This window comes from Chaetura pelagica, unplaced genomic scaffold (assembly GCF_000747805.2).
Source record: "Chaetura pelagica isolate M959 unplaced genomic scaffold, ChaPel_1.0 scaffold264, whole genome shotgun sequence".
In the NCBI taxonomy this organism is placed as follows: Eukaryota; Metazoa; Chordata; class Aves; order Apodiformes; family Apodidae; genus Chaetura; species Chaetura pelagica.
Window position 1 is genome coordinate 1 of NW_009953064.1, and position 22,820 is coordinate 22,820.

The window sequence follows — 22,820 nt, forward strand, 5'->3', positions numbered from 1 at the left end:
AATCACAGCCCTTCGTTCCGATCCGCCCCCAGCTCCTCAAGCTCCCTCACTCTCTGGCCCAGCCCCGCCCATTCACGCACCGTCCAATAGGGCTCAAGAGGCCTGTCCTCGCCCCAGCCAATCCGAGCCCGCGCCTTCAATCCCGCCCCTTCCCACAAGCTCTCAGCTTCCCTGACCCGGGGGCTGGATCGGCGCTCGGCAGCGGCACAGCCCGCCCGCCTGCCCGGGCGGGGTAAATGTCTGGGGCTGGGACTAAGAGTCTGGGGCTGGGATAAAAAATCCTGGGCCAGGATGGAACGATAAGATTGGGCGGTGGAGCCTGAGGGGGCAGGGACTCCATTTCCAGCCATCCTGTTTTAACCTTGGCGCAGAGCAAGTCATTGTGCTCAGCTTTGGGGTAAACTCACTGGAACCCGCAGCAGCTCTGAAAGGGAGAAGAAATCATTGCCCCCACGTCTTGAAGAACAGGGTTTTAAATACCCAATCTTGAATAAATGGACCATAAAAGATGGGGCTGCTCTTCTAGGCCAAGTATATGCAAGGGATGATCCAGCTGGTACAAGATTGAATAGGAATTGTCAAAGCAAGGACTAGAAACTTCCACCTCGTGCAAACCACATCCAGCCAAAACCCCTGCTCTCCAAGTACCAACACCCCACGGTTTCAATGAAAAAACACAAGTGAGTCCCCACAGCCCACACCAAAAGGCACCAAGATCTCCCCCCCAAGACGTAGATGAGCTGTTGACACCCAGAATCCTCACCCTGGTTGGCTCTGCTGGTCACACACTGCTCAGCAGGGACACAAAGAGCTGTGTCTCCCCAGCAGGAACCAGGACAGCTCATTCCTTCTACTTGTTGCACCATCATGTTGATAAATGCAGGATGTGGGATGATGTTCACAGTGCAATCAAGCAGTCCTGTCTGGGATAGTGACTGAAACATCAGCATCTTGCCATGGACATGGTTTACTGGCCCAGCAGGCACTACCCAAGCCCACCTTAGGGTGAGGGGATGGTGGGAGGTGTGACAAAGGTGTGACAAACCAGGCTGGGCTTTGCTTTGCTCCCTTCCAGGAAGAGCAAGAGGTCTCTCTTTCCACTGGGGGTGAAAAGGGTGTTTCTGAGCTGCTCTCCTTTCATCAGTGATGTAGAGGATTCTGAGGGAGGTGCAACCACCTGCCAGGCAAGCCAGGAAAGCCTGCAGTGACCACCAGGCTGGCACAGAAACTGATGAGGAATCAAATTTGAAGAGCAACAGGATAGGCTAGCACATTATAAAATCATACCCATCATCATTAAAGCACAAGGACCTTCATTACAAACAAACACATTCTGTTAATCTCATTAAGACACCTAAACATGGAGTTTTTTGGGTTACTCTTGTCTTACAAAAGTCATAAAACCCAAATGTGTTTTTTTTTAAAAGTTTATTTCTAGCCCTGAAAGAACAGTTATTAAACAAAGTCAACAAATACAGTAGTTAATATTGCAGTAACAATTAAATAACATAATGGGATTAAATTACACAAAAGGCAACATTAAAATCTGAAGACAGTTACAAAAATAAACCAGAAAGCTTGCACCTACTTCCTTTTCCATTGACAGCGTGAGGGACAGAGGGAAAACAGACCAGAGACATTTATTTCTTCACCTCCAGCTGGAGAGACCCTTAACAACCTCCCTGCTCCTCCCAAAGCCCACCCACCATCCCCTCTGAACAAAGGGATCCCTCGAGCTACCCCTTTTGCACCTCAGAGCTGGGGGGGGAAGTCCCCAATTAGTCTCATTAACACCTGAGGCAAAGTGCACGTTCCCAGAGCCATGGTGGATTCTCATGAGAAGTCTGGGTTGATCCTGTGAGGAGGAGGAAATCCCAGGACTCACCCATCTTCTGCACACCTGAAGTCTTCTCAGGAGAGGCTGAGGGAGCTCAGCAACCTCCTCCTGGCTCTCCTCTGCTGGCAGTTCCATCTCTGGCCTCATTTCTGGCAGTGGAAGGGGGGGGGGGGAATAAAGAAAGAATAAAACTGCTGCCTGGGGAAGGGGAGAGGTGGACACTTGGATTTCAGAGCTAAACACCATTCCAGGTCCCACAGGAAGCACCAAGACATGTTCTGGTAACTTCTGTGGGAAATCATTTCCTAACTAGACCTAAACTGGGCAAATTTTGTAAGACATGTTTTAAACCATTCTCATTCATCCATAGAAGTGAAAAGAATAAGTTAAAATTAATGATTTCTTGGGTTTCTACTTTAAAAAAAAAACAAAACCTCAATTTATCCCGAGTTCTCTGACTCTCTAGATTGTATCATCAAAAAAAACCAAAACAACCCAACAAAACAAGGAAAATAAAAAAAGGCAGAAAAGCTCCAAGTTAAAACTCTGGCACAAGGAGTTTCACAAAGTCCATTGCCAGCAACGGACAAAGAGGGAACGACAGGATTTTGGGATTTCTCAGCCAAACCTGCTTCATTTGCCCAGGGAACCTGAGGCACTCAAGCTAGGGACACCTCCCTTACAATGGGTTCCAGGATCCATGGCTCATCATCCACCATGCCTAGGAAATGCATCTAGATTCACTTGCCTGGAATGAGACACTTCCTTGGATTTAGAACCGTAACTGCTCTGACACGTGCAGCTAAGAAGGATTTCTTCCTGTGCCAGAGCAGTTAGCATCATTTACCTGACAGAAATGACTGCCACTCCAGAGCAGAAGCCAAGCTGAGCTGCAACACTGCAAGGCCTTGCACCACAGACCCCTTGGTGGTACCACAGCACGTCCTAGAAGCTCTGAGGGGCAGCAGAGGCTGCAAGGCCCTAGCCTTGCTTCTCCTCCACCAGCAACACAAATAACCTCCTCTATTCCAGGAAGCTGATTCCCTCCTACCTTGGCCACCAGTCCCCAAAGCACAGTTAGCTCTCTTGCTACACCAACACCAACACTCTTCTGCCAGCAATCTTTGCTAAAAAGTGTGCAAAAAGTTTTGATTTAGGGTCCTCCGTCCACGCCCGGCCATAACCCTCTCTCTGTCCCAGCTCCTGCCTCACTGGGAATGCAACAAAACCCCACCAAAGTAACAGTTATTCTTTCACAGAATCATTTGGCACATTGTAAATCCAGTTGGCTCTTGGTTAGGCTGCTGGGGAAGTGGAAATGCACAGACTGCAGTGCCAGAAGCAGCCGGGGCACAGGCTCTTCTGCACTTGCCCCTGGTAACACCCTAAGAACCCAACTGCTCAAGTTGCTCACTGTCTTGCAGAGGGAGGCACTTTTGCTTGCATTGAATGTTTGACCTCAGCCATTTCAGCTGGTCCAATGTCTTTAGTGAGAAAGGATCAGTGTGACAACACATCCCATCTCTTCAGCCTGGCACCAGTCAGTCCAATAAGCCCCACGAGTGTCTGATGACACTGTTCTCCTCTCTCAGCCTTCATCTTCTCAGAACAGCACTTGGGCATTTCCAGGCGTTCATCATCTTCTGTTTGAGTCAATATTTTTAAAAGCCTGTATCTTCAGTGTCCTCAGATCTGACCATTTCTTCTTCTGATGTCATTAGTACAAATGGAGCACAGACTAAACTGGAAAAGAATAGCTCTAATACTTAAAATCCTGACAACTCCAGAGGCTGATGCATTATTTGCTTGGGGGGGGGGAAATTACAACATATACAAAAATGTATTTGATACAAAGAAGGAAAATGTAAAATAAAAAAGTCAAAGGCACCAGCATAACTTCCAAAGCCCAGATACATGTTTTTGAACCACCCACCACATCAAGCACATTATCCCTTAAGCTTCTGGCCAGCAAGTCTAATGGGGGAAAAAAAAAAAAGAAAAGGAGCAGACAGGAAGACAGCTGGAATTTTTTTCTTGCCCTGACTCTAGCTGATCATTTGATCATAAATAAAGTATCTGACCCCTACCTACACACATCCATACACTGAGATCCAAAGACTTGACCAATAAGGAAGTTTCTACAAAGAGGCCACATCTTTGATTAAAAAGTCCACAGAGCACATATATGAGAAACAGCTGAATCCTTCTCTTCCCCTTCCCTCCAGATTCATCTTGACAAAGCCAAGAACATCTCAAGAACATGACAATTTCTTATGTAGCCAAGTTGTCAATTCTACAGTACAGCAACAGCTAATCCATCAAAGAGGGGCAAGATGTACTTTCACATTTGTCACACTTGCCATAAATCTAGTCAAATGGGAGCTTCCAAGAGTGATTTTTGAAGTAACCAGGTAGAGGGGAGGAAGAAGAGAGTGAAAGAAGAGATCAGCAGGTAACATTAGTACTGCTCTCTGAAAGCTTGAATCTGTCATTCAAGTATTGGAAGTACCCAGAGGGGTACAATGAATGGGAGCTGTTACAGCAAAGTCATTACAAACCCTTCAAACCCTGGGCACAACAAGTGGCATTTCTGGGCTGTCTGCAAAAGAAAACAACATGATTTTTTGTTTTTTAAAAAGGACAAAAAAAGGCCAGTAATTCAGTCCTCAATTCCTTCTGGACCCCAGACAGGAATCGCTTGAGTCACCACCATTTATTTTGGGTGTCTTCTGGATGAGAGTTTCTTCCCTTTTGCAGACTTTTCCCCCCCTCCCCACGAAACCCCTTCCCACCCCCCAGAAGTGTAACAATTCCATATATTATAAAGATTTGTAAAATAGAAACAAACAAAGGATGAAGGCTGTGGCAGTGATGTTAGCGGTTACTCTTCATTGCTTCTTTGGCTGCCAAGATCAGTGGTGTCAAGCTGGACAGAGGTTTGGCCAGTTTCAAGAAGGGATGCTGCCAAGAAGAGAGAGAAAAAAGTCAATTTTAGGGCAAGACATGGTTTAAAAAGCCACTAAAAGCCATAATCTCCACAGCCCTTTTCATCCTGAGGTTTGAAAAGCAATGGGAATGCTATCAATGCCCCAGCTCCTGAAGAGGACAGATCCAGAGCACCTGAAGCCTGACAATCATTCCTCCTCCTTCTCACCAGGCCTTGTGTTTTCATACTCCAAAGAGGTTTCCTGCTCCAACATTTTCTATCAGGCCCATTCTGCTCACTTCAATGGCTCTGTTAGAGGAAGCCTGTGATTTGTGGGAGTTTTTAGCAGTGGCAGAATGGACAGATGGGAAGACTTGAGAGGATCTCTGAAGATTTAGCTCCTACCAACTGCTCTCCACTGGAGTTCCCAGAAGGAAAACCAACAAGCAGGTACCAGCCTCCAGTGGTTTCTCACAGGTTGACCTCACTCATGGCTCCTGTACCTGTGAGAAGAAGCTGACACTCACCTGTAGCAATTCTTTGGCTGATCCTCTTTTCTCTACATCCATCTCCAAACATCGATTCAAGAAATCCCGGAATATTGGGGACAGTTTCTCAGGGTTCTGCAGCTCTGGTGTGCCATTAGTTGCTATCAAATACAATGCCTGGAAATGAGGAATATTGTTGTATCATCAAGCCAGGTCTTTAAAAGAAGATGCCAAACTGACCTGCCCAGTGGCAATCCCTCAGTCTAGGTGAGAAAGGGCTCTGCAACCTAATTCTTCTCTCCCTGAGGAGATGAAAATCTGTTAAAATGCCACAATTACAGGCAGTCATGACCTGTTCTTGCCAATATCAAAGTGACACTCAAAATCTTTTGGACACAGATACTTACCTTGGCAGAAAAAGAGCAGATTCTGACACATGCAGCATTTTTTATAACCTATTGGATCTAATTTGCCTAAACTTTTAGGAGGAAATTCTTTGCTGTGAGGGTGGTGAGAGCCTGGCCCAGGTTGCCCAGGGAAGCTGTGGCTGCCCCATCCCTGGCAGTGTTGAAGGGCAGGTTGGATGGGGCTTGGAGCAGCCTGGGCTGGTGGGAGGTGTCCCTGCCCATGCAGGGGGTTGGAACTAGATGATCTTTAGGGTCCCTTCCAACCCAAACCAATCTGGGATTCTAAACTATCACAGAAGACTAAGTTCAAAGTTCTGTGTCTCGGTTACAAGCAAGTACTGATCTTCTAAACAGAAAAAATCAGGGTACAGCTGACTGCAAACTCAAGACAGCTGTCTTCTTTCTGGAGCAATTTTCTTGGCTCCTTAGCTCTCCCATTTCATTTTCTTTATACTGCAGATACTGGGAATGAACAATTCCTGACAACATTCCCACGGCAAACACCCACAAGCAGCACTGACCACGTCACGGGCTTCTTACCCTCAGGGGATTTTCATTGAGGTAAGGAGGTTCTCCTTCCACCATCTCAATGGCCATGATGCCCAGAGACCAGATGTCCACTTTAGGGCCATATGCTTTCCTTGTGACCACTTCAGGAGCCATCCAGTAAGGAGTTCCAACCATGGTGCTGCGCTTGCTCTGCTCGGGGGTGATCTGAGCACAGAAACCAAAGTCGGCTGCGGGACAACAGAATTGGGACACAGTTAAATTCCTGCACCCCAGGGAAGTGCCCTTCCTAGGAGACTCTATTATGACATATATTTTATTCCTCTACATTTGAGAGGTATGGGGGGGGTGTCTTTTTTTCCCCCCTCCTCCCCCTCCCCTACATTCTCAAAATCCAACGTGCAAGATAAAGATACAAAACTTGGCAGTGTTTGAGCAGGGCAGACTTCTGTGGAATGAAGACAAGGCTTTTTCTGTCCTCTGGACAAGGGACACTCAAGTATCACCCTGCAGAAGAATGACATTTTGCCCAGTCCTTCCTTCAAGAATCCTAGACTGGTATCAGCCAAAAGAAACCTCGTCAAGCAGCACACAGAAGGCAAGTGTTGTGTGCATGGTGAATTAACACCGGCTGAACTCGAAAACATCAGTCCACAAACCATGGCTTCTGCCCTGCTAAACAGGTTTGGTTTGGGTGGCTATTGAGGTCAACATCTCACAGCAATGTGGCCACCAAATACAGGTACTACAGCTGACAGAGACACGGAAACAAGGCTTCAGGTAAGTGAAGTGCTACTCAGCAGAAGGAGCCTGGACAAACAAACCTTTCCACAAGGTAACTACTGAAGAGAACAACCACACTGAAGAAAACAAGAAAAGTCACCTATTCCTATAGCCTTCAGGTGCAGCAGCAATGCATGTTCCATCATGTTACTTTATCCAGCTGCAGCACTCCCACTTCCCAGGCATGTAAAGCATCAATAAGAACACAGTTAAGGCGGGAGACAGATATTACCTTATCATTGACACTAAGTTTGAGAGAGAAAGAGAGAGAGAAAGAGAGAATTTAAAATTGCAAGTTGATTTGGAAAGTGTTACGCCACACAGAGCTGACAAGAGAGTCCTGGAAGTGCTCAGATGTACTAAGAGGACAATGTAACAAAGAGCTACCCCCACCCTGATTGTCAAAATGCTGCCTTAAAAAGATAAAAAACCCAAGCAATCCAACCTAAGGGAGTCACTGAGCTCCTCACCAGCACTTCTTGGCCTTTATCCAAGTGCCAGGCTCCACTCAAAGCACAGCTGATTTCAGTGAGGACACCAGAGGAGCAGCAGTTGTGTCTCTGCTGACCTACCAGCAAGGCCTCCAGCACCATGCCACCACCAGGAGAGAAGACAGGCAAGAGGTAGGATGCAATTTCACCAGCCAGCAGTGTCTGGAGGCCTGTGGTGGTGACAGCCTGGGAGCTCATCCATCTCCTGTCACCAGGTCCCAGAGCCAGAGTCCCTCAGAGAAGGGGCACAGGTTGAAAAAGAAGGTGCAACTTCTTCTACTCTGTGCCCTCAACAACTGCTAGAAACTTGACAAGCACACAGCCAAAGAGGAGCTAGTCTCAGCACTGATCACAGTACCTCCCCTTCATAGAAGACATCTTTACAGCTGACTCTTGTTTTCTCCAGCCTTCTCATGCTTCCCCAAAGACCTCCAGGGGCTGATGCCTCTTTCCATAGGCTGCTAAACCTTTTGCTATTCTGCTTTGCTTTGACAGCTCTTAACTTTAGAGCCTTCTCCAGCTAGCTCCTCTCAGCCACATCCTGTGCTGTAACTGTTTCACTTACCTTCAGCCTCTGAGTCCACCCAGCTTGTGCACAAACACATCACATCCTTAAAAAAACCCCAAACCTCTCCTATGTGAGCAAGTGGTGCATCCAATAATGCTGGGGAGCAAATCAAGTTCCTTCTCATCTTCCTTCACACTCCATCTCATCCACAAACTGCAAACCATCTACTCTAAGGAATATGGCCAAGATACATTTTCATGACATTTCCAATCCCTACCCAACTGTAAAAATCACCACTCCTTAACTCTTTGGTCACTTTATGCTTTGCACATTCCTACATACCATGAAATCAGATAATGCACCTCTCTCTCTCAACAATCCTGGCAGCTTCTTCAAGTGGTTTCACATTTTTTTTCCTGCCAAACACATTTACACACACCAGAAACTAACTTGCTGCATGCAAGCCCATGCATGCATAAAAATTACCTCAAAAGCAAGTAGTTTCTTTTGCCATTTCATGACTATATTAATGAAAGCACGTTACACTTTCAGTCCAAGAAAAGAAGACTCAGTATAGATGCAGCATAAGGCTAGACTGCAATATAAATAGTTAATAATGTGCAATTTTCTTCTTAATGACCTTCCAATGAAAAGGGCAAAACATTAGAAGCTAGTCAGCACAATTTGAAGAGACTAAAATAGCAACTGCAGTTACAGCTGCAACATTCTCTTGCAATCAGTGATGTCTTTGCTTCACTGGATGGTGCCAGTTACTTCACATTTACCAACATCTTCCTGTGGCAACAGGTTTGTTTCAACATCCTGCCTGTTCACAGTCTCAGGGCCCTCAGAATTTCAGCATCTGTTACCCATGACTTTGACATTTTATAACCCAGAATGAATTTCTATTACTTGGTTGATAAAAATTCACCTCAACATTTCTTTGCCAACTCTTCTCATTCAACTGATTTTCACTCATCAAGTCATACTGGGCAAGGAAAAAGGGAATATTGAAACAATTGGCTGGTACTCACTTAGTTTAACTGATCCATCCATTCCTAACAGCACATTGTCACTCTTAATGTCTCTGTGGATGACCTGGTTGGCATGTAGGAATTCAAGGGCTTGCAAGCACTGGATGGGAGAAAGAAAAAAAACAGGTCAGCATATGGAAACACAATCTCTGTATCTGAATACAAATTCAAAAGCAACATACACCCTCAGCTAGTGCCGAGTGGAAAACAACAAGTATTATTTAAAATAACCAGCAGAGGAAGCTCTTGTGCTAGAAAAAAAAAACAACACCTCCCCAGATCTCATCAGGTCAAAAATCATCTAACCATGGAGTTTCTCTGTTAACAAACCCATAAATTAAACTCCACATCACCCAAGATGCTCTCAGAAGTCCCAGATGTTAATTATGATGCATTCCAGATTCTCCAGAGGAACCATAAAGGATTAAGTGAGAGCTTTTCTGCCTGGAGTCTCACCAAGAGAAACTGGTGACACTTCATTCCCAACACACATGCAGCTTCTCCTACAGTGAAGGCTGCAAAACACCTTCCTGATGAAAGTCACTAGTACTAGTTTTAGATTAAAAGCTTTCACCCTAAGTTTCTCCCTAAAAACATCAGGAAATTTACTTTTACTATTTGAGAATAACAGGCAAAAACCCCCAAGATTTGTTTCTCTTTTAGTAGAAACAGAACATTTATCACTTGCAACTTGGATGTGGCCTCCAGTGGGTTTGTGTGTTTTGGGTTTGCTTTAGCAAGGATTTGCAGCACAAAGCTTATCTAACCTACTGGGCAGCAGAGTTTTGATGAGGCACAACAGTTCACTATTATATTTTTCCCTCAGGAAGGTTAATTACTGTTACAATATATAGTTACTTTCAGCTCTCTGCTTCCAGCACTGGTTTCTCTAGAAACCACTACCTGTCCAGGCATGTTAACATCCCCTCCCTTTGGGTGAGTCACCAAAAGCAGATGTCATGTTGATGGAGTCAAATAGGGTTTGAAAAAGCCTACATTTCTCCTGCACAGCAGATAATACAATTACTTCTCCCTCTGCCATCATAAATCAAGCCTGAGCTGGATGCCAACACTCTGACTCGAGGCAGAAACCACCGGGAAGTTGCCTTGTCAGCAGTTTTTAACTCTTCCAACTTGAAATCTTACTGGAATCTTTCAATTATTCCAACTGCAAACTTCTGGAGAATTATTTGTTCTGAGAAAGCCATAAAGAAAGCTTAGCTGGTACAGAACTATAGATTTCACCCACTAATAGAAGGAGAAAGAGATAGTCTGCTTCAAGTGCACCTTTATTTTAGTACATGTTTCTTAAAAGTATTCCTGTTTCATCACCCCACTTTCACACTGTCAGCAAACACAGCTCCCCTTCTTTCTTCTGGAAAACACTCCAAAGCTTTCAGGATTTTTTCCTTTTCCTTATTTTTTAAATATATTCCCACCTCTACTGTCTAGCTTACCTATATATGAACACTAAGTTTTCTTCTTGGTGCCTTTGAATATTCTTTTTTAGTCTAATTTAAAAGACATTCCTTCCAGCATCTAAGTTATGTCATAAATTGCAAACCCCTCATTTTCTGAGTTAAACTCATTTTGCTGTTTTATGTAATTTTAATATTGGGTTCTGCTCTCGGTGTCATTCATTCTTCTTAACCCAATGGCTCCACCAGCAGTGGCTGCAATTAGTTCTGACCTAAGGAGAGCATAAAACCCAGGGGAACAAAATGCACCTTCATTCCTCTCTCCATCACCTCCTACTCACCTCTCTGCAAACAGCAGCAATCTGTGCTTCATCCATACATGTTTCTGTGACCACATCTGTTAGTGAACCTCCAGCTAGATACTCCATCACCACAAACAACTCATCTCCTACGAGGTAACTACAAACAGAAAACACAAAGCAGGCCCGTTTGCCACCAAGAGACTGAGAACTGGAAAACGTCTGGTGAGAGCTGGTCAAGGAAACGGTTCATAAGCACCTTAAGATAAACAGTAAAAAGAGTTTGTATCTGAGAGCCACACACATCACTGCCTTCATGACAGCAGCAGCCTTCTTACTGAATCCTCAAGACCATCCCCTATAACAGATGATTTTATAATATAAAAAATACAGTTTCATTTGCTTGCAAGACCCTTGGGCAGAGGAAGCCCTGGTCTGTGTAAGTATATCAAGTTATAACCTCTTGAAACCCTTGGGAATAAAGGAATTAGCTGTCTGCATTTACCTGTCCAGGAAGTTGACTATGTTGGGGTTCTTTAACTCCTTCATTACCAAGATCTCATTAATTATCAACTCCTTCTTGGGCTGTTTCTGAAGGTTTATTTGTTTAATAGCAACCTGCACAGGGCAAAATAAAACAGCAATCACTCAAACCACAGGATCAAAACCTATTGTTCATTCTTCATACAGTGAAAAGTGAACCCCCTACTGAGACAGGACTAGAAAACAAGTGTGCAAAGACACAATTATTGAAAGATAAACTGTTTCCAAACCCCATTTCCGGAACACCTCACTCCCTCTGCTTTTCACTGGAAAGACACAACTCTATTTGTAGCTTTCATCATCTGATTATTACAGAACAAGGCACAGACTGTTACAATTACTATGACAAACATAATTCTAAGAGGTGATATCAGAGATGGGAACCACAGAAAGAAATCCAGTTCATTCATTCTTCCCAGATAGAGAAAAATACTTATACTGAAAAGCAATGAACACAGAAATCTTACCTCCTGCCCTGTTGCCACATCAATAGCGGTGAAAACTGTACCTGAAGCCCTGGGAAGAAAATGTTGCAGTCAGTTGCATCTTCTCTTGTGTAACAAACATGCAGCTTAATAGACAAATCACAAACACAGAATCATGGCAGCTTTCAATGTTGCAAGAGCTTTAGCAAAAAGAAGGCTATTCAAAGTAAGTGGCATCACACAGATGCCAGTCAGTTCCCACCAAGCAAACTTCTCATGCTCTCATCTGACAACAGCAGTGCCTCCTGAACTCAATTCAGGATGCCTGAGCCCAAGGGATAACTTAGTCTAGGCAGCCCTGTTAGGTTGGGACACAGAGAACCCTCTGAAGCGCCCTCATACTATTCAACAGTCACATTACAACACAGGTGAATGCATCTTACAGGGCAGGAGAGGACTAGATAGATACACCCAGAGAGAAGTTACAGAGCTCTACTTTTGCAGTAAAAGACACAATGCAAGATTTCCACCACTCTGTACAGTTTTCAATATCTATTTACCCAACATTTCTGCCTGCTTCAGCTGGCAGCAGCTACACAACAGCACCAGAGACCAGTCCACTGCTCTGAACACTGAGAGTAAAGGTGGGGGTGAACACTTACCCTTGCCCAATTTTTTCATATCTGGTGTATTTTTTCTTGGGATCTCCTATGCTCACAATCGTGCCTGGGAAAAACAAACCGAAACAACAAAGTCAATCCCTCTGTGTAGTAGATACCTTCAAGAGTGGGTCAACTCAAGTAGGAAAGGCTGATGCACAAAGCTTCCAGAGTCAGTTCCAGTTGCAAGTGGCCCAATTTCAGCCAACCATTAAGTTCTTCTAATGAGCCATATTGTGTTATTTCCCCTAGTATCTCAATTTACTGATAGTCCCCTGTGCACCAAAACCCAGTATGAAGTTATGACAAAGCCATTAACTTAGCCTAATCCAGAAACTAGTTAGTTCTCTACTTAAGCACAGAAACATTAATATCCTGAAAAATGAGCTTCAAGTTGATTATAGAACAAGTAACCAGTTTTTGTTATTATGGTTGCATTATACATGCAGATGCAGGCTATCACAACTGAACTTCAATTAAAAAAAAGTTCTAGTTTTATTTTTTTTACCCAAATGGGTTCTGAAGCATAAAAATAGGAAAAACTTCATAATGCAGCTCTCTCAGCTACTGTCTGACACAGCATCAATCAAGACAGACTATGAAGACAGGATGAGAGTTGGGGTGTTCAGCCTAGAAAAGAGAAGGCTCCAGGGAGACCTTAGAGCACCTTCCAGGGCCTGAAGGGGCCCAAGGAAAGCTGGGGAGGAACTTGGGACAAGGGCAGGGAGGGAGAGGACAAGGGGGAAGGGATGAAAACTGGAAGAGGGGAGATTGAGGTGAGACATGAGGAGGGAATTGTGGAGTGTGAGGGTGGTGAGAGCCTGGCCCAGGTTGCCCAGGGAAGCTGTGGCTGCCCCATCCCTGGCAGTGTTGAAGGGCAGGTTGGATGGGGCTTGGAGCAACCTGGGCTGGTGGGAGGTGTCCCTGCCCATGCAGGGGGTTGGAACTGGATGATCTTGAAGGTCCCTTCCAACCCAAATCATTCTATGATAAGCACAACCATCACACAACCCTTCCACAAAACCAAGGGATGAGGGCAAAAGCTTCATATTCCTCCCCCCAGTCCTACAGCCTTTGTTTCTCTGAAATAAAAACCACCTACGTAGTTTATCCATGATCTCTTCATCTGACATTTTGGTCTTCTTCTTCTGCTTATCACCCGATTTTGCTGCGCTGTCAACAGAAGTGTCACCGGCTGATGCAGGGATGGGGTCAATCACAGACCGGGTATAAATCTGTTAGGAGAGACCATCCACCTTTGCAGTCATTGACCTGCAGCTGAAAACAAATCACTTCTTCCAAGATCCCTAAGCACTGATCTGCCTGAGAGGCTGGAGGCAGAAATTAGAGCTGAGAAACAGCAAAGTCCAGCAAGTGATGCTGTCAACCTTGCTGACCTCTGAAACAACGATCCAGGCATCTCCTGAGCAGAGATGCTAGGAAACGAACTCTTAATTTCCCCACTTTTGAGGGGTTTTCTACCTGCTTCATCTTTCTAATTAACAGGAGGGGCCCTTTCATCTGTTTACTTCATTTCTGCCATTTCCAAGTTGCACAGAACAGGAGTCACTCTTCAATAGTGAGATCAACTAAGATCAAAAGGGAAAAAAAAGATTCCTCCTTCACCATGAGACTCTTGGAATTGCCCAGCCACCTCCAATTTTGGGGATTTTTCTTTGAGCTTTACTTAATTTCCTCCTTAAAAATTCATGCGGATGTTCAGAGACATCCACAGCTACCCTAGAAACATCCCACTGTAGACCTGTCACATTTGACATGTTTAGTGGCCAATTATACAGCAGCATCACTTAAAAAAGAGACACAATTCACATTTGTGCTTCTGAGGCAAGAGGAAATGGGCAGAGCTGCAAAATGGACAAAGGGTCAAAAGAATGAGCTGGAGACATTATTGACAAGGTGTGTAGTTCTGGACTACTACAACAAACTTAAACGCCAACTTCTTCAGCATTTAATGTAATGCTTATGAGTTTGTGAGTTAAATAAGCTTCCAAATTTTAAATTAATAGTTTTGGGTCTAAGGGAATATATTTGGTAAGACTATCAGTTCACCATCAAATAAAGAAAATTAAATGCCCTACACTTGTAGGAAAGGTACAGAAAATAGCTGTATTTTTTTAGGACTAACAAGCCTCCTCCTTGCAGGTAGGGGTGGAAGGATAAGCATAGATGGGTGTCTAACATAAGCCAATAAGCAAATGACCATCAACTTCAGGATTTCTGATCCAACTGGTATCCAGAAATTAGGCTTTTTCTTAGCAAACTCAAAAAAACCTCCCAACAACCCAGCTCATGTCACAAATCAAACTATTTGCTAGAAAGCAGAACAAGTGGAATGCAGGTCTGCTCTGTACATTTCCCAGCTGCTCACCGATTTCGTGTGATCTGGTCGTGGAGCAATAACAGGAGGAGGAGTTTCTTCATCATCCTCATCATCATCTGCCACAGCTGTTGATGGCTCTGAACCTTTGGCATTGCTCTACATTTTTGACCAAAGAAAAAAGAATAGTAGTAAACAAAATTGTCTCCCACATGAAGATAAACATTCTTAGTGATGTTGAAAACAAAGGATACATTGAGTGGCTTAAGAGCCCTCTTACATTTTATTACAAGACTAATATATTGTCACTCCATTGAAATATGCCCTGTTGTCCCCTCAGTTGATGTTTTTATCCCACAAAAAACACCCTCTGTTTTATACTACAAGATTCAGTGTATAATAAATACAGAACACCTGAATATACAAGAAGATACAAAGAATATTAAAACCCACTCACCGTTGGTGTTCCTGAAGGGAATCCATCTTTTTCTAAATAGGACAAACAGCAGAATATATAAAATCATCAGAAAAATCATAAAAAAGTGAACTTTACAGAGAACACAGATGACTCTGGAGACTTTTTTCACCTCTCAGAAAGCAAAACTTCACAGTCAAAAATGAGAGGAACCAGTATATTGCTGTAAGATCATGCAGAAGGAACTTAAGTTTCTAAAATCCTCTCCTAAGGGCAGTCAAACCCACTGTTTCCCAACTTGCTCTTCACCTCCCTTGAGTACCCAAAGTCTGCCAAATGGAGCACTGCTCATCACCCTTGTGCTCTGTCTTACTGGGCTGTGAAATCAGGACTAAATGGTATTTCTGTTCCCTTAGTGGTACCTTGAATCAAGGATGAGATTATTACCAAGTCTTACTGCTATTACTAATTGCTATTTTCAGCAATAATTTGGAATAAAACTAGATAAAACTGCATGTCTGTAGGGCAACCATCCTCTCAGCCTCCCAACAAAGCTCCCAACCCAGGAGCCACAACTTATTTTGCATCTTTGTTCACAGTTCACAGATAGTTGTTTTGGCCACAGACAGAACCAAGGACTGCAGCACAAAACCAATTAATCAGTCTCAGAGCTTTGTAAACACAGCTTGTTGAAGTTCATTTTGGCTGCTCTTTTGAATTATCCTTTCCCCTCTCTGCTTAAAACAGGAAACCAATGGTACAACACCAGTTCCTAGTAAGTTTTAAATCCATCTTTGAATATTTGTTCCTGATTGAAAAGCAAAACTTGCTCTTCCAACATCTGAATGTGATTTACTATTCTAAAACAGAGAAAGACTATGTTCCAAATACCCAGCTCCCCTTCCAACATCCCCTTGCACACACTTGAAGCTCACCTGGAGCAGAAAAACTCAGATACTTCTGTTTTGCTGTGTCTTTGGAGTCATAGAATTTCAGCACATCTAGTACCGCCTGGGGGTTCTTCTTCTGTTCTAGTTTTGTGATATTTGAGGTCTGCAGCAACCGAGCCCATTGCTCTGGCATTCCCTGAAATGACAGGCTATTTTAAGCACCTTTCTAGGATTTGAAAGATTGGCAAAAAACAGAACAAATTTCTTTATCAAAAGCATTGCAGCCTTAAACACATAAACAGGTAATGTGGGGTTATAACAAGGAGCTGCATGTCCAGAGAACAGAACACACATCAAGCTACAGCTGAAATCCCTCCTGGCTGCTCAGTATCCCAAGCACTCAGTGGCTCCAGCTCCTTGTGCCCACACACCACTCAACTCTTCCAGATGTATTAAGTCAGAGGTAAGGAAAAGGAACACAAAAGCACCCAACTGAAGCAGTGTTACCCACTAATGACAGAGGGTTTCTCCAGGAAGGCCCTCCCAGGTGACACAAAGCAGCAGATCTAACTGCTGAAGCACTTCAGCAGAAGTGCAGAAGCACTAAGAGGTCCCAGTCTCATCACTCCACAGGCTGTACAAACACACACTAAAATTGCTTCTTTGAGGAAAATGAACAGACTAGCTCACACTTCACCCTTAAACACCCCAACAGCTTCACTGCAGCACAGCCCCACCAGGCAGGTGTACTTACAGTGAACTCTCCAGTCACAGCATCAAAGCCAACATGGATGGTATGTTCAAAATCTGATGGGGGGGAGATTTCTGGCCTTTCCTTTTCCTTCTTCTTGCTTCCTGAAAAAGAGATTAAAATACATACTGAGCAGAGATTTGAAGTCCCATTGTCTCTTGAATCAATCCAAGCATTCCAACAGTTAGGATGAATGCAACCATTACTGGATGGAGGTGTCTGCATATGCAGAACAGTGATTTGATGTTTTCAAGCTGGCATAGACTCCATGTAAGAGTCCACAACTTGCTCCATTCAAACAATTTCTACTACAGTTGGAAGCAAATAATAGAATAAGAGCCTCAGAGTGCAAGGAGCATATGAAAATTAAACATATGGAGAGTTTACAGTGGAAAAAAAAAAGACATTTTAATATGGATTAAGAAAAACACTGAAGACAAGTTCAGTTCAACCTCAAGTTCACCCTAAAGACAGTTAAAACTCAGTTGCCTCACTGCTTCAATTCAAGGTAATTAATGCAAACTAAGACTTCCTGTGATGAAGATAAGAGTTTATAGCCTCAGAGCAATTACCTAATTTTAAATTAAAAGGGGAAAAAAAAAGGCTAGAATAATAAGTACCAGAAGCAGGAATAGATAATGAAAAGGACCATGTGTACAATCCAACCTAGATCCAACTAAATTTATATGTAACAATGCCTAGGGCTTGGGGTTTTTTGCTTTTCGATTTTTTTCTGACAAAGAGAAGATGGAACACAATTTGTAATTGAGTAGAAAATCCACTATTCTGTCCCCTTTACTCAGAAAAAGGTTTGGAGTTCAGCTGGAAGGTTTCAGGAACTCTCTTGTTCTTGCAAAAAAAAAACAAAACAAAACAAAACCAAAACCCTCCTTGCTCTCCCTGCCAGAGGAGAGGAGTTTGCTCTCCAGGTAGAAAGATGATGCTCCAGGCCTGATCTCACAGCAGGCTGCAGAGCATATCTAACCTGATACCAAGAAAACTGCATGTGTGACCCTGGGAATGGTTGTGGGCTCAAAGAGAATAGATCTGAATCAGCTGCATTGATTCTAGTGTGCAGGAGGACAGCAGGGATGTCCCAGTGCTCACCAAGGAAAGCAGCCCAGCTTTCTGCAACCCAACTTCATCACCACTTCATTGTCCAAAGAAAAAGCTGGTTTGCTTTGGTTTTAAACTCAGCTTAAAAATAAAAGCCATGTCTTTTCAGTCCAGAAAAAAAAAAAAAAGAGCAGTTAAAGCAGCACCCTTTTTGTGACTACATGGTAAAAAAGTTACTGACCATGGGGCAAATATAGATCGTGCTGCTTGGAGCCAGAGGATCCGTCTGAAATCCCCTCATGCTGGCAGGAGAGGAAGGACAGGGAGCTAAGGACAATACCTCCAAATGAAAAGCCATGTGGGCTGCCTCCAGCTGAACAATGCAGTGGAAAGACAGGGCTATTATAAACAGGATATCTTTAATATGGCTGCACAGGTCAGAGCCAAAAAGCACACAGCCTGTCACATGTTCTCACTAATATCATCCAGTCACAGGACAGGAGAAACTTGCTTATGTGAAAACCTTTCAGGAAAGTGGTGCTTCTTTCCAATCTCTTACAGTTGTTTGGGTGAAAGCAAGAGGGAAAAAAAAAAATAGTTCTATTCCTCAAGAAGGCTCCTGTTCAGGAGCACTTGACATGTAGGGAACAGGAGCTGGTGCTCAAACCCTCCGGCGTGTGCTGCACAAATAAACCCACTCCTTCCAAAAATACACACATCTTATGCAAAAAAAAAAGGCTAAAAATCCCTCTTCTGCCCACAAGAGCAGCAGATCAGAACAGCACTTCAAACAAACACACACAGAGTCAGTCAAGAGGCAGGTCTGTGAGTCATGTGTTGGCAGGACATGCTGGAGGTTCTGCAAACAAGGCCACTGTGGGACCACATTGCCTTTCAAGCCCTGAGGATTTTTACATCATTCTGTATTTAAATGGAAATCCCTTTCATAAAGGGCAAAGCTCATCTCAACCAGCAAGTGAATCGAAGTTGTGGTATCTTGGTCCACAGCAGCATAAAGTCCTCCTGTTCCCAGGAGAAAGGTCCTTCAGGACTTCACAAACTGAGTAAGTGTCTGATTAAGAGAGTGCCTTGATTACAACTGGACTCTTATCTCCCCCACATGAAGCCTCAGGTACTCAGCAAGGTGGCACCCTCACATCCTCCTGCATGGCAAACCCAGCCTCCAGCAGTCCTTGCTCTGCACCAGCCAACACAAAGCAAGAAACACAGATGTTCCTCAGCAGTCGTCATAGCAGGTAGATCACAGACTGGTTTGGGTTGGAAGGGACCTTCAAGATCATCCAGATCCAACCCCCTGCATGGGCAGGGACACCTCCCACCAGCCCAGGTTGCTCCAAGCCCCATCCAACCTGCCCTTCAACACTGCCAGGGATGGGGCAGCCACAGCTTCCCTGGGCAACCTGGGCCAGGCTCTCACCATCCTTGTAGTAAAAAACTTAATTAAGTTCCAAGTCCCCTATTCCAGGAGCTGGTTCACACCTCCTCTGCCCCCTGTGAGCACTGATGACTGCAGATGATACACCTGGAGCTACTGAGCCTCAGCTGAAACCACACTGAAACCAACCCAGGGATCCAGTGATCAGCTGCATGACCCCAGGTCCTGGGAGATGATGCCCCACAGCATCTCCTGCAACAAGTTCTGCTTGAAGACAAACATTTCTTCTTTTAGGGGACTATTCTAAAGCTTTCCAAAAACACACTGAGGTTCATTTGACTTCAGAAGTCTAGCCAAGGAAATTCATGGCAATTAAGTACTCTAGTAAAAAGATTACTATCACTTCATTTATCCTTAACAATGGAACTAGGGGAAAAAAAACCAAGGTCAGATTATTTTGGATGTAATCTCACTTTTTAAAATCAAGTCAGGAAGTCAGTATTTCTGTTAAATTTCCCAGCAGCAGAATTTTTTTGAAAATGCATTTAAATGGTCATTTCTGGTGGGGGTGCACCTCAGCCATGCTGAGGATCAAAATAACTAACACTTAACTATTGTTTTAGTGCCAGAATGTCACTATGTCCATTTATATTCTGCTTACATTTGACAGCCAGTTTTGCCCTCTTGAGGACCAGAAGGTTTCTTTGCATGTTTACATTGTCCCTGCTGCAGGTCAACCAATTGATGAGGTGGGGGTTTTTTTCAATTCTAAAAAGACAACTTGCAGGTAGTTTCTTTAAGCCATATAACTCAGTTACCATTCTTCCTGACCACATTACCTTGCCATGCATTAAACCTTCTACATGGTAAAACCTCTCTGGACATGAAATCTTCAAACATTTTTTTAACATCTAGAGAAGATAAACTGACACCATTTTCTCTTGAATGCACTTCTCTCAGATGAAAGTATCATGGTATCTAAGAATGGTTTGGGTTGGAAGGGACCTTCAAGATCATCCAGTTCCAACCCCCTGTATGGCCAGGGACCCCTCCCACCAGCCCAGGTTGCTCCAAGCCCCATCCAACCTGCCCTTCAACACTGCCAGGGATGGGGCAGCCACAGCTTCCCTGGGCAACCTGGGCCAGGCTCTCACCACCCTCACAGTGAGGAATTTATTCCTAATACTATCCCTAAATTATTTCTTCCATTTTTAGTTTGCATCACCAATAATCAATAGGTAACCAGACAGTTGCTAAACAAGTATGCAGATTAATTCCCATAAATTTTACACACATCAGTATTTACAGAGTGGTCTGAATAAGCTTAAGCAATGAGACTTAGATAGGATGGAGAATTGGGCAGGGAGAAACATGATGAAGTTCAACAAGGGGAAGTGTAGAGTTTTACATTTGGGGAAGAACAACACCATGTCCCAGTACAGGTTGGGGGCTGAACTGCTGGAGAGTAGTGTAGGTGAAAGAGACCTGGGGGTCCTGGTAGACAGGAGGATGACCATGAGCCAGCAATGTGCCCTTGTGGCCAAGAAGGCCAATGGCATCCTGGGGTGCATTAGAAAGGGTGTGGTTAGTAGGTCAAGAGAGGTTCTCCTCCCCCTCTATTCTGCATTGGTGAGGCCACATCTGGAGTATTGTGTCCAGTTCTGGGCCCCTCAGTTCAAAAAGGACAGGGAACTGCTCGAAAGAGTCCAGCGCAGAGCTACGAAGATGATGAAGGGAGTGGAACATCTTAATGGGTGTAAATTGGAGCATAGGAGGTTCAAGGTGAATATCCGAAAAAATTTTTTTACTGTGAGAGTGACAGAGCACTGGAACAGACTGCCCAGGGAGGTTGTGGAGTCTCCCTCACTGGAGACATTCAAAACCCACCTGGATGAGTTCCTGTGTGATGTACTCTAGGTGACCCTGCTCTGGCAGGGGGGTTGGACTAGATGATCTCTCGAGGTCCCTTCCAGCCCCTAAGATTCTATGATTCTATGATTCTATGACTCCAAACTCCAAAGCCATTTCAGATGAACCATTACAATGTTAGACTTCAACTACCTCCCCAGCCATTTCAGCAGTCACCAAACCCACCATCAAGATGGAAAGAAGAGATTTCCCAGGGGAAGTCAAGGTGCTGCAAAATGTCACTGAGCTCTCCAGCTGCACTGCACCCACCTGCATTCGTAATTCATGTCACAACACAAGCCTGACACAGTGTTGGTGATTCAGAGCAAGGAAAACCTTCCTTCATGTGGGGTTTATGTTCCACTTTCCTGTGCTGGGGAAGGGGCTGGAGCACAAGTGTGAGGAGCTGAGGGAGCTGGGGGTGTCCAGCCTGGAGACCAGGAGGTGAGGGGAGACCTTCGGGCTCTGCAGCTGCCTGAGAGGAGGTTGGAGCCAGGGGGGTCGGGCTCTGCTCCCCAGGAACAAGGAATGGGACAAGAGGAAAAGGCACCAAGTTGTGCCAGGGCAGGTTGAGGTGGGACATGAGGAGAAACTTCTTCCCCAAAAGGGTTGTCAGACCCTGGCCCAGTCTGCCCAGGGCAGGGCTGGAGTCCCCATCCCTGGAGGGGTTTCCAAGCCCTGTAGATGTGGTGCTGAGGGACATGGGGCAGTGGTGGCCTTGGCAGGGCTGGGTTAATGGTTGGGCTTGGTGACCTTAAAGGTCTTTTCCAACAAAAATTATTCTATCATTCAATATATCCATGTCTGAAAAAAGGGCCACAAATGCTCTGCTGAACATCAATACAGCAGCACAATTCACAAGTGCCATCTCAGCTCCTAGACCATTCCCCCAGTCTGAAGATGGACAGATTTGATCCTCCCACCCGATTTTCATTCCACCACTCACCACTACAATTTCTAGGCATTTTCTCCCATGACCAAAGATACAATTGTTAAGACACCAGTTTCTTCAGCATTGAAGGACTAAGCTAGAACCTGCTCCAGAGATGTGGCACTAAACAGCATCCAGATGCACCAAATCACCCACCTCAGAGGCCTGAGGTCTCACTCTTGGGGAGCTGTCACCAACCTGTACAGACTTAGGACTTTTAAGACATGACAGTAAAAAAGCCCACCACTCCTACTGCTGCAATCCAGCCCCGGATAGTTATTTCACAATAACTGACCTTGTGAAATAACTATTCTGCTTCCAAAAGCTACACTGGCCAAATCTTTCCATCCTCCAAAAATGGAAAACACACCCTCCCTTCAGAGCCAAAATTGTGCCAGATCATGGAAAGCCAGATATTCCAAAGCCAGGGAAGCCTGCTCTAGTGTTTGTCTCCAGGGTGAGGCATGACTGTAGAGGGACAGCTGAGAAAAAGTAAAAATCAGCCCAGGGGAAAATACTCAGCCAGGTGAATAAATAACTACAGGAGCAAAGTCTCTGGAAACAAGCAAACTTGTGTTGGCAAAACTGGATCAGTCCTGCCCAGAACATCAGCAACAAGGCACAGGAAGCCATGAGCAGAACCAGAAGATATAACAGAGTCACAAAACAGTAGGGGTTGGAAGGTACCTCTGGAGATAATCCAGTCCAAACACCCTGCTAGAGCAGGATCTCCTAGAGCAGATCCCACAGGAACACATCCAGGTGGGGCTGGAATGTCTGCAGGGATGGAGACTCCACAGCCTCCCTGGG

General features: G+C 44.6%; 1 protein-coding gene across 2 annotated transcripts in view; it reads right to left on the minus strand.

Moving 5' to 3' along the window:
- Positions 1-4,650: 4,650 nt before the first annotated feature.
- Positions 4,651-22,820, minus strand: part of PAK2 (p21 protein (Cdc42/Rac)-activated kinase 2) — a 19,418-nt gene continuing 1,248 nt past the window's right edge. Inside the window, exons 2-14 of one of the 2 annotated variants that reach the window (XM_009996706.1) lie at positions 16,723-16,823; positions 16,014-16,164; positions 15,121-15,152; positions 14,715-14,822; positions 13,428-13,560; positions 12,329-12,392; positions 11,709-11,757; positions 11,204-11,316; positions 10,741-10,858; positions 8,982-9,081; positions 6,199-6,395; positions 5,291-5,428; positions 4,651-4,798 (exon numbers count right to left, since the gene is read on the minus strand). In XM_009996706.1, coding sequence (XP_009995008.1) covers positions 4,712-4,798; positions 5,291-5,428; positions 6,199-6,395; positions 8,982-9,081; positions 10,741-10,858; positions 11,204-11,316; positions 11,709-11,757; positions 12,329-12,392; positions 13,428-13,560; positions 14,715-14,822; positions 15,121-15,152; positions 16,014-16,164; positions 16,723-16,823 — 1,391 coding nt within the window. In that variant the 3' untranslated portion in view covers positions 4,651-4,711. Of the gene's footprint in view, positions 4,799-5,290; positions 5,429-6,198; positions 6,396-8,981; positions 9,082-10,740; positions 10,859-11,203; positions 11,317-11,708; positions 11,758-12,328; positions 12,393-13,427; positions 13,561-14,714; positions 14,823-15,120; positions 15,153-15,525; positions 15,544-16,000; positions 16,165-16,722; positions 16,824-22,820 lie in introns of both variants that reach the window. The other variant, XM_009996708.1, reaches the window with a different exon arrangement.